Source organism: Trematomus bernacchii, unplaced genomic scaffold, assembly GCF_902827165.1.
Source record: "Trematomus bernacchii unplaced genomic scaffold, fTreBer1.1, whole genome shotgun sequence".
Taxonomy (NCBI): domain Eukaryota; kingdom Metazoa; phylum Chordata; class Actinopteri; order Perciformes; family Nototheniidae; genus Trematomus; species Trematomus bernacchii.
The window spans coordinates 2596-15131 of NW_022988119.1; the positions used below are offsets into that span (position 1 = coordinate 2596).

At 40.6% G+C, this 12536-nt stretch overlaps 1 protein-coding gene across 1 annotated transcript in view; it reads left to right on the forward strand.

The window, feature by feature from the left end:
* Positions 1 to 1042: 1042 nt before the first annotated feature.
* Positions 1043 to 12536, forward strand: part of LOC117475769 (high-affinity choline transporter 1-like) — a 29985-nt gene continuing 18491 nt past the window's right edge. The window contains exons 1-3 of the mRNA XM_034122115.1: positions 1043 to 1302; positions 2401 to 2514; positions 11451 to 11606. Coding sequence (XP_033978006.1) covers positions 1119 to 1302; positions 2401 to 2514; positions 11451 to 11606 — 454 coding nt within the window. The 5' untranslated portion in view covers positions 1043 to 1118. The remainder of the gene's footprint in view (positions 1303 to 2400; positions 2515 to 11450; positions 11607 to 12536) is intronic.

Here is a 12536-nt window from a genome sequence, read left to right on the forward strand (position 1 = left end):
CCTGAGTAAATGTAGCCTACTTATTTACTTCCCACCTCTGCATATAAAGTAATAAGAAAATACAGTTTCATATATCAGATTAAATATGTATTATTAGTTTGGAGTACCTTTGTATCCATAATGTTTTAAATAGTGCTGCTATATTGTTTTACTTCTTGGTCAAAATGTTCAAAATGTGGTTTGGAGTCAGCCCACTTTAAAACAAATCAATATGTAATGTCCCTATTATAAATTCAGTGTACAAAAAAAACGAATTCTGCATCCATAGTGGAGTGGTACTTTCTTTATAAAATACTCTACCCCATGAATTATTACAGGTAGACGTACTGATTGGATTTTCTTCATGGTTAATATTTACTTCTTTAATTCTTCTTTATTTAAAATACCTTTTACATCTTCGTAAATGTCCCTATTATAAATTAACTGTACAAAATAAACCAACATCTGCTCCACACTGTCTGTAAAAACATCTCTATCCTGGAGTAGTACTTTATTTTTTAATATAATACTCTTCCCCATCTATCACATATTGTACACTCCCCCCCTCCTTCCTCACACATTACGCAACTCTCTCCCGGTGCTCGGTTGTGTTTCACCGGTAGAGAGTTGTATAGACATACATGGACGGTAGTGTCCGTGACGTCACCCTCCGGATTCTGGTTTCACAATACAATACAATACAAAGGGGCTTTATTGGCGTGACCACATTTTAAGCATAGTATTGCTAAAGCATTCCGCACAAGGCGTTATAACAGAACACAACAAAAATCAACACTATACATAAATGTCAACAACACATGTCACAAAATGTAATGTATATGCCAAACACATGCAAATAAAAATATATACATATTAGTACATAAATAAAAAGTGTGTGTGTGTGTGTGTGTGTGTGTGTGTGTGTGTGTGTGTGTGTGTGTGTGGTGTGTGTGTGTGTGTGTGTGTGTGTGTGCGTGTGGGTGTGGGTGTTTCACCTTGACGGGTGACACTGCTGCAGTACCGCGCGCCACCGAGCACGAAGAGGGGAGGAAATGCGCTCGTGGGGGTGGAGGGAGGGATGTGTTGTTTCCTCCTCACGCAGCACAGCTCTCTTTCAGTCGGCATCCTGCAGCCTCACCATGGCTGTCAACATCCCCGGCGTGGCCGTCATGATGTTCTTCTACCTGCTGGTGCTCGGCATCGGGATCTGGGCTTCCTTCAAGTCCAAACGGGAGGCCAAGAAGGGCACGGGGGATACAACGGAGATGGCTCTGCTGGGGAACCGGGGCATCAACCTGGTGGTCGGCATCTTCACCATGACAGGCGAGTACCGGGAGGAAAAAACGCACGCTTTTTGGATGAGAAACGCAACAAAAAAACGATGATTATTCGCCTTTATTCCATCCATCTATATCAGAATCGGTTGTTATTACCAAATACACATGCGGGGATTTTCACTTTGTATGTGCGGTGCGTAAAAAAGACAAAGACACATGAATACGTAGATACATTAAATACAAATAGTGCTGTAATAATATATTAAAATACAGCATATGGCGATACTGTGATTCCCATTGTTCAGCACATCCACCCCCCCCTGTTGAGGGTAATTGTGGATTAATCCAATAGAACATACAGAGCACATGGCATGCTCCATCTTTATTATAGGTGGGTTATGAAACCGAGGCTCAGATACTGTATAAATATGCCTTTTTCGGATTATATTGGAACAAACGAAACGGGTGTGAAAAGCAGGAAGTTAGTGTAGCTCGAGCTGAGTCAGGGTGGAATAAAAGAGGAAACAGATTTTTTTATTGTATTTTTCTCACGCATGACACTAGCATGTTGAGCAATATTGCCTCTCAATAGCTGCCATGATGGGTGTGTTTAAGCCATTACATGTACAGTGAATTATTATTATATTATTTTTAAATAAATGGTTTGAATACCAGGAAGTTAATGTAGCTTAATCAAGCTAAGTCAGTGTGAAATAAAAGAGGAAATAGATGTTGTGTGTTTTAATGCATGACGTGTTGCCTGCTCCCCTTACAAACCACTAGCTGCCATGATGGATGGTTGTACAGTCATTACATTTACAGTAAATTATAATTATATTATTTTAAATAAATGGGTTGAATACCAGAGTTAATGTAGCTAAGACAGTGAGAAATTAAAGAGTAAATCGATGTTTTAATGTATTTTTTAATCCATGACGTGTTGCCTGCTCCCCTCACAAATCACTAGCTGCAATGACGGGTTGTTTTAAAGTAATTTCTCATTACATTTACAGTAGATTCCCATTTCGATTTAATCACCTGAGCTACACTAGACTGCAGGGTTCCTGTTCTCAGGTTACATGAACACAGTATCGTCCTGGGTGTATTTTCTGCCCGTATGTGACTGTGTTTGTGTGCAAAACAGCTACGTGGGTCGGAGGAGGCTTCATCGTGGGCACAGCCGAGGCCGTCTATAACCCCTCGATGGGACTCATCTGGGCCGTGATGCCCGTCGCTGCCACCATGTGCTTCATCATAGGTGAGCTTTCATTGTCCTGTTGCAGTGTGAGGAGGAAACCAGTGGCCCCGCGAGGCTGAGGAGCTCACTACACACACACACACACACACACACACACACACACACCACACACACACACACACACACACACACACACACACACACACATACACACACACACACACACACACATACACACCACACACACACACACACACACACACACACCAGAGATGGCAAAAGTACACACATCCTTTACTCAAGTAGAAGTACAGATACTCGTGTTTCAAAATACTCTGGTGAAAGTAGAAGTACTGACTAAACTTCTTTACTCAAGTCAAAGTAAAGAGGGCTTTGAAATGTACTTCAGTAAAAAGTACCCATAACTAGCAGCTGTTTTAAAGAGTACCTGACCTCCCTTTATATTAATAGAACAATAATGTCATTGTTAGCTAATGAATGTTTCCATGCTGAACAACGGCAACATGACAACGTTTTCATTGGTCCCTCTTCTTTAGAGAAGACCAGGAAATGATGGATACACGGATCGTGTTCAAATCAATAGGCACGCAATGACTCTAAATAATAATGATCACGCCACCAAACACACATTCAAACTAAAGGAACCAGCCTGTTTGGGAAATGAGAGAAGTAGAAAGTACAGGTATTTGGGTTCAACATGTAAGAAGTAGAAAGTACAGGTATTTGTGTTCAACATGTAAGAAGTAGAAAGTACAGGTATTTGTGTTCAACATGTAAGAAGTAGAAAGTACAGGTATTTGTGTTCAACATGTAAGAAGTAGAAAGTACAGGTATTTGTGTTCAACATGTAAGAAGTAGAAAGTTCAGGTATTTGTGTTCAAAATGTAAGAAGTAGAAAGTACAGGTATTTGTGTTCAACATGTAAGAAGTCAAAGTAAAAAGTTGTCAGAAAAATAAGTAATGGAGTAAAGTACTGATACCAGAAACATGTACTTAAGTACAGTAACAAAGTATTTGTACTGCACTTCATTTTCCTGTTACAGTGTGAGGAGGAAACCAGTGGCTCATCACACAGAACGGATAAGAGATTATTCTGGGATCCTTATCTCGCATCTCGCTGGGTAGAAATGTAAACTTTGTGAGGGTAGGTTGTGGTTATCAGGGGAAAAGATACAGCAGCTGTTGGTTCAAAGAGGGCATATTCATCTTTTTTGGGGGGGAGGGTTTCCCTTTCCTGTAGTGTGTTATAAAGGTTTCTGTGCATGTAAATGTTCTGCAAAGGCTAAAATCCCCAAGTTACAGAACATTGTGACTTCACTACGAACACTCATGCTCCTATTGGCTAGCACTCCAACACATTGTACGTGATAGGCTAAGGGGCGGGACATATCTAAGCGGTTGACCAATGACTACAGAGCCGGCTAGCTAACCAACCAGAGCAGACTGGGCTCTGGTTTCAGACAGAGGGTGTTGAGGTAGAGACACTACATACTGATATACACCTGAACATCAGCAGGAGAGGACTCTTTAAAGTAGAGACACTACATACTGATATACACCTGAACATCAGCAGGAGAGGACTCTTAAAGTAGAGACACTACATACTGATATACACCTGAACATCAGCAGGAGAGGACTCTTTAAAGTAGAGAGACTACATACTGATATACACCTGAACATCAGCAGGAGAGGACTCTTTAAAGTAGAGACACTACATACTGATATACACCTGAACATCAGCAGGAGAGGACTCTTTAAAGTAGAGACACTACATACTGATATACACCTGAACATCAGCAGGAGAGGACTCTTTAAAGTAGAGACACTACATACTGATATACACCTGAACATCAGCAGGAGAGGACTCTTTAAAGTAGAGACACTACATACTGATATACACCTGAACATCAGCAGGAGAGGACTCTTTAAAGTAGAGACACTACATACTGATATACACCTGAATATCAGCAGGAGAGGACTCTTTAAAGTAGAGACTCTATAATGATAATAATAATAGCTTGGATTTATATAGCGCCTTTCATGAGACCCAAGGTCGCTTTACAGAAGAACAGGAGTAGAAACAGACATAACAAAAGGCAGTCAGACAAACAGTCAGACAAAACAACAGATAGATTAGGGGCCAAAGGCCTTAGCAAACAGATGGGTCTTGAGGGCCCTTTTGAAGGCGTCAAGCGTGGGGATGTTGCGGATCTCCGCAGGGAGAGCGTTCCAGAGGGTGGGGGCTGCCACACTGAAGGCTCTGTCCCCGAAGGTTTGCAGTTTGGTGCGGGGGGTGGTAAGCAGGCCGGAGTCTGAAGACCGCAGGTTCCGGGGAGGGGCATGTGGGCGAAGGATGTCCGATAGGTACTGGGGGGCATGGGCATGGAGGGACTTGTAGGTGAGGAGGAGGATTTTGTATGATATGCGGGACTTGACCGGCAGCCAGTGGAGGTGGATGAGGGTGGGAGTGATGTGCTGCCACGGCTTTGTATGTGTGAGTACCCTAGCAGCACAGTGTTGAACATACTGGAGCCTGTCCAGGGTTTTGTTGGGGACCCCAAACAGGACACCATTGCAGTAGTCCAAGCGGGAGGTGACAAACGCATGGACTAGGGTTTCGGCAACCGACTCCGAGAGTGACGGTCGGAGTCTGGCAATGTTCCTTAGATGGAAAAAGGCCGATTTGGTCACAGACTTGATGTGGGAGTGGAAGGAAAGGGTGGAGTCGAGGATGACACCCAGGTTGCGGGCTTCAGGAGACGGGAAGATGGAGCAGCCGTCAACCTCGAGGATGAAGTCACCAACCTTCCGGAGCAGCGCCTTGGGTGCCACAACCATGAGCTCTGTTTTCCTGGTGTTTAGTTTGAGATAGTTGGACGACATCCATGCTTTGATGTCATGCAGGCAGTTGATGAGAGACTGGGGGGGGGGGGAGCTGGGAGGATGGAGTGGTGCTGAGATACAGTTGGGTATCATCAGCGTAACAGTGGAAATTGAGTCCATGATGTCGGATGATCTGGCCGAAGCTGAGCATGTAAATGGTGAACACTACATACTGATATACACCTGAACATCAGCAGGAGAGGACTCTTTAAAGTAGAGACACTACATACTGATATACACCTGAACATCAGCAGGAGAGGACTCTTTAAAGTAGAGACACTACATACTGATATACACCTGAACATCAGCAGGAGAGGACTCTTTAAAGTAGAGACACTACATACTGATATACACCTGAACATCAGCAGGAGAGGACTCTTTAAAGTAGAGACACTACATACTGATATACACCTGAACATCAGCAGGAGAGGACTCTTTAAAGTAGAGACATTACATACTGATATACACCTGAACATCAGCAGGAGAGGACTCTTTAAAGTAGAGACACTACATACTGATATACACCTGAACATCAGCAGGAGAGGACTCTTTAAAGTAGAGACACTACATACTGATATACACCTGAACATCAGCAGGAGAGGACTCTTTAAAGTAGAGACACTACATACTGATATACACCTGAACATCAGCAGGAGAGGACTCTTTAAAGTAGAGACACTACATACTGATATGAACTCTGAACATGAGCAGAATGTGTCCTCTTTAAATGACCGTTTCATTTCCTGACAAGCGACCTCTGGGAATAATGTCCTCTGTCGGAAGCATAACTCAAGTCGGGAATACCGCGGATCTTTCCTAATGGGGGTCAAGTCCAACAAGGCACTCTAAATATTCCTCACTCTGTTGTCTTCAATCTCTCCTCTACACGGGACACTTGGGAAGAAATGTGGTATTATTTGGTAAGATAAGGATTATAACTCTGAGAAAAACACATCTTGTAAATGTGGATGCTTCCTTGTCATATAGCAACCTTTTAATATGTAAAATAGGTTTTACCTGCACTTGCAAATCAGAGAGAGTTTGCATCTCTGTAGGGAAATGTCTGCCCTCAGGTTCAGCTATAAGACCAACCTGCAACAACCTGGTCTGGAGATGCAAAACACACAAGAGAAGTCAACAATAATAGAAAGAAAAACCTTGATGTCATGCAAAATAGCCTAGCATATATCATACATAACATGAGGGGATTTTGATTAGCTGGTAAAGGTGGAGCTATTTTTGATTACTTTATATATTGCAGCTGGATATTTTAACCTTTAATCATATGTCAATGTTTATTTATTAGTCTGTACCTGTAGAGTAACTAAAGCTGTCAGATACATGTAGTAAAAAGTACAATATTACCTTTTAAAATGTAGTGAAGTAAAGGTTATACCACATTTTTAAGTAGTTTGTAACAAGTAAAGATCTTGCAAACAAAATCTCACTTAAGTACATAATAATTGGCATCAAAATATACTTAAAGTACTAATTTAGGAGTACATGTTGTGCAAAATAGCCTAGCATATATGGGATATTTTAACCTGTAATCATTTGCCAATGTTTATGTATTACTCTGTACCTGTAGAGTAACTAAAGGTGTCAGATAAATGTAGTAACAAGTACAATATTGCCTTTAAAATGTAGTGGAGTAAAGGTTTAGAGTAACATACATTGAAACTACTCAAGTAAAGTACACAATCATACTGGAATAAATGTACTTCCCTGCTTTCCACCACTGCAGAACACTTCTACTCCCACACTGACTTCTAATTTTACATTCTTCCTTAAATAAAAAGGGTTTATTTTCTGTACTGTGGAGATTCAGCACACTCCGGCTCGGTCACAGTAGGCTGATCTGTGCTGTAACAGCTAAACCCTGGCAGGCATTCAGTCATTGTTAAAAGGGTTAATATATAATAAATAACGTGTTCTTGTTGTTCATGTTTAGGTAGTACATCCTGAGCACAGTACAGTCGTTTTAATCCCCTTTTGTTGTTGGACTGTGCAGGCAGTGTTATCTAAAGGACAATCTGGACTACACTCTCTCTACTGTCATGTTTAGAGAGTTCCTGGGAACTGAAAGGTCTCCTGGGAAATGTAGGAAACCACCTATTAAAGAGGCCCTGTTGTGCTTTTTGGGGCTTTTCCCTTTCCTGTTGTGTGTTTTATATATTGTGTTTGTGCATGTAAATGGTCTGCAAAGGCTACAAATCCCAAACTTCCCGACATCACTGTTTTAACACTCGCGCTCCGATACACCTGAACATCAGCAGGAGAGGACTCTTTAAAGTAGAGACACTACATACTGATATACACCTGAACATCAGCAGGAGAGGACTCTTTAAAGTAGAGACACTACATACTGATATACACCTGAACATCAGCAGGAGAGGACTCTTTAAAGTAGAGGCACTACATACTGATATACACCTGAACATCAGCAGGAGAGGACTCTTTAAAGTAGAGACACTACATACTGATATACACCTGAACATCAGCAGGAGAGGACTCTTTAAAGTAGATACACTACATACTGATATACACCTGAAAATGAGCAGGAGAGGACTCTTTAAAGTAGAGACACTACATAGTGATATACACCTGAACATCAGCAGGAGAGGACTCTTTAAAGTAGAGACACTACATACTGATAAACACCTGAACATCAGCAGGAGAGGACTCTTTAAAGTAGAGACACTACATACTGATATACACCTGAACATCAGCTGGAGAGGACTCTTTAAAGTAGAGACACTACATACTGATATACACCTGAACATCAGCAGGAGAGGACTCTTTAAAGTAGAGACACTACATACTGATATAGACCTGAAAATGAGCAGGAGAGGACTCTTTAAAGTAGAGACACTACTGATATAGACCTGAAAATGAGCAGGAGAGGACTCTTTAAAGTAGAGACACTACATACTGATATACACCTGAACATCAGCAGGAGAGGACTCTTTAAAGTAGAGACACTACATACTGATATACACCTGAACATCAGCAGGAGAGGACTCTTTAAAGTAGAGACACTACATACTGATATACACCTGAAAATGAGCAGGAGAGGACTCTTTAAAATTAAAAGCAGGTTTCGAGGCATTATTTCCCCTAAAACATGACATAAAGCTCCATTCCTCCTGAAATGCATCAGAAAGCAGTGTCAGAGTGTACAGTAACAACAGGATGGAGGATTTCTTGTGAAAACAGGTTTTGTGATATCTTATCAATGGAAACCCAGCGCCGCTACACAAGTCTGGAGATTAGCCGAAGGAAAGCAGCATTCCTCCTCCACATGAAAGTCACATGAGGAAAAAAAAGGAAAGAGATTTATCCTATTAACCCTGCGCTGAAATGTGCACTCAGTGACGCTGCTCTTTCTCTGATTGCATAGGCAGTAAATGTGTCTTATAGCTAGGGTTTGGGGCTATTATAAGAAGCTATTTAGTGCTTTATGATATAAAACTCTTACATCAGGGGAAAGGGAGAGCATGAGGCGCTGCTACTCACCGTGTGTGTAATGCGTTTCATTATTTAGGTCATAACTTACCATCAGAGGAGATCACGAGACCGATGCATCAGCGTCTGAGTGGCTAACCGCTTCTGCTAAATGCTTCCTGTGAAACTCCTCAGGGGGAATTAAAGGGAAAAGAAGGAATATCTTAACAGGAAATTAAAAAGGTTAAAGTTAGAATTCTGGGGAGTCATTTGAAGCTGGATGTTGCCTTAAAGACATTTTAATGACAGATAACAAGGCTGTGGGAGATCAAGCATGACATGTAACAAGATCCCTTACAGTTACATAACACAAATCAGGTTACATTACTTTAATATGTTATTTATGTCCGTTTTAAATTGTATTTTTCAGCCATTGTTGTGCACTTATTTGTCTTCATCTTATTACTAATGTGTGCTTTCCTTCTTTCTTATCGTTGCTTTGCTTTTTTACCTGCTGTACCACTTCCCAATCAGAATCAGTTGTATTACTAAGTACACATACGAGGAGTTTGCTTTGGTATAAATGGTGCGTACAAAGATAAATAAAGAAGAATAGGAAGCATCAATCAATAAAAATAGTACTTTTATAAAAGCTATTTTAATAAAACAGTTTTAAGACTGTTGTAACAAATGAAAAAAAAATGACAATCTTTACACAAAATATATATTTATGAGTTTATTCAACACATGGCAATTATTATAAAACAGATATAGTATGAGTACTGTGATGCTGATCTTGTATAGATATATCAACATGACGCCTGTATGCAAGATGGCGACGCGGACGTAAACAACAACGTGACGTCGGAGCTCCCTAAAAAACAAAGCTGTCTGACGCTCTATTTGACACCATTTTCATATTTCTGGAGTAATTATACCATTTTTGACGAACAGAAATATTGTTCTCTTGCATCACTTTAACATTTTACGGGTGACAATCTGCATTTTGGTTTGAGGGCGCACGCAGAGAGTAAGAGGGCACAGCTGGTATATATACATATTTAAATATGCACAGCTCCAGCCATGATAACACTCTACTGTCTGTCAAGCTGTGACAGTATCAGGTGATTTTGTTTTATTTATTGTTTATCTCGTTGTGTAAATAACAGCGCTCCTGTTACCGGTTTAGACCATACCCTGCTGTCTAATTGGGCTATTTTTATATACTTTCCTAAACCTAAAGATATTCCTGCAGCCCTTTAATCGTTGGGCATCGAATTTCAAAGGCAACTACAGAGGAACACATCTGCTTTAAAGTAGTCAAATATACTTATGTGAGAACTTGAGCACGGTAAAACCTAATGCAATATGACAAATACTATATTCAAAGTGGAGAGCTGTCACACTGCACATGTCCCCGCTGTGGGACTTATAAAGAACTTCTGATTTTAAGTGTTCATACTCAGATCCAGAGATGGCAAAAGTACACATCCTTTACTCAGTAGAAGTACAGATACTCGTGTTTAAAAATACTCTGGTAAAAGTAGAAGTACTGACTAAACGTATTTACTCAAGTAAAAGTATGGGCTTTGAAATGTACTTCAGTAAAAAGTACCCATAACTAGCAGCTGTTTTAAAGAGTACCTGACCTCCCTTTATATTAATAGAACAATAATGTCATTGTTAGCTAATGAATGTTTCCATGCTGAACAACGGCAACATGACAACGTTTTCATTGGTCCCTCTTCTTTAGAGAAGACCAGGAAATGATGGATACACGGATCGTGTTCAAATCAATAGGCACGCAATGACTCTAAATAATAATGATCACGCCACCAAACACACATTCAAACTAAAGGAACCAGCCTGTTTGGAAAATGTAAGAAGTAGAAAGTACAGGTATTTGGGTTCAACATGTAAGAAGTAGAAAGTACAGGTATTTGGGTTCAACATGTAAGAAGTAGAAAGTACAGGTATTTGTGTTCAAAATGTAAGAAGTAGAAAGTACAGGTATTTGTGTTCAACATGTAAGAAGTAGAAAGTACAGGTATTTGTGTTCAACATGTAAGAAGTAGAAAGTACAGGTATTTGAGTTCAACATGTAAGAAGTAGAAAGTACAGGTATTTGTGTTCAACATGTAAGAAGTAGAAAGTACAGGTATTTGTGTTCAACATGTAAGAAGTAGAAAGTACAGGTATTTGTGTTCAACATGTAAGAAGTAGAAAGTACAGGTATTTGTGTTCAACATGTAAGAAGTAGAAAGTACAGGTATTTGGGTTCAAAATGTAACAAGTAGAAAGTACAGGTATTTGTGTTCAAAATGTAAGAAGTAGAAAGTACAGGTATTTGTGTTCAACATGTAACAAGTAGAAAGTACAGGTATTTGTGTTCAAAATGTAAGAAGTAGAAAGTACAGGTATTTGTGTTCAAAATGTAAGAAGTAGGAAGTACAGGTATTTGTGTTCAACATGTAAGAAGTCAAAGTAAACGTCAGAAAAATAAGTAGTGGAGTGAAGTACTGATACCAGTGACATGTACTTAAGTACAGTAACGAAGTATTTGTACTCCACTACTTCCCACCTCACTCAGATCAGACTTCTTTATTCTACATCTGAATGTGTCTCTTGTGTCTTTGTCCTTTTCTCAGGAGGCCTGTTCTTCGCCGAGCCGATGAGAGACAATAAATACGTGACCATGATGGACCCGTTCCAGATCAAATATGGAAAAGTACCGACGGCCGCTCTATGTCTGGCTTCGCTCATATCAGAGATTATGTGGGTAACAGGAACACTCATAGGATTAGGTAAGAATGTTTCTGTGTGTGGGCGTGATGCATTTGATACTGGTGATGTTGACCCTGGCAGTGGAGCAGCTGTTGATCGCCGCTCTCAGCCAGCGTGTTGAGAGAAACACAAGCCTTCGTCTAATTGTATGAACGGTCTGAAATAACTCCATCATGGTGTGAGACGGGATCTTAAATCACACCGCAGTGATGTGGCAGCGTATAAACAAAATGCTTCCTCATAATCAAATAGCGAGTCAGGGCTGCAAGACGTGAGGAATAAACGCAATCATGCTGTTAAATATCACACTCCTCAATAAATTAACAGATATTAAAGAGGCCTTATCATGCCTGAAACGCCTCCATTGGACTCCTATTGGCTAGCGCTCCAACACAGTGTACGCGATAGGCTAAGGGGCGGGACATCTCTAGGCAGTTGACCAATCACAACATGGTCTATTGAGGCATCGTGTTCTTAAGGAAAATCTGAACTACACTTTCTCTACTGTAATGTTTACAGTGTTCATGAGAACTGCTGAAAGGTCTCTTTGGAAATGTAGGAAACCACTTATTAAAGAGGCCCTGCTTATTGGGGATTTTTCATTTCCTGTAGTGTTTTTATATTTTATTTTGTGCATGTTAATGGTCTGCAAAGATTAAAATCCCAAAGTTCCAGAACAAAGTGACATCACTATGTAACACTCACGCTCCTATTGGCTATCGCTCCAACACATCATACGTGATAGTTTAAGGGGCGGGACATCTCTAAGCTGGTTGACCAATCACAACAGCGCAGGCCAGCTAACCAATCAGAGCAGACTGGGCTCTGGTTTCAGACAGAGGGTGAAAAGAGGTGCTGCAGCACAGGCAGTATGAGAAAAATAAAGAGCTTTTTGAACATTAAAGCATGGAGACATGTTCCAGTAGAGACACTACATACTGATATACACC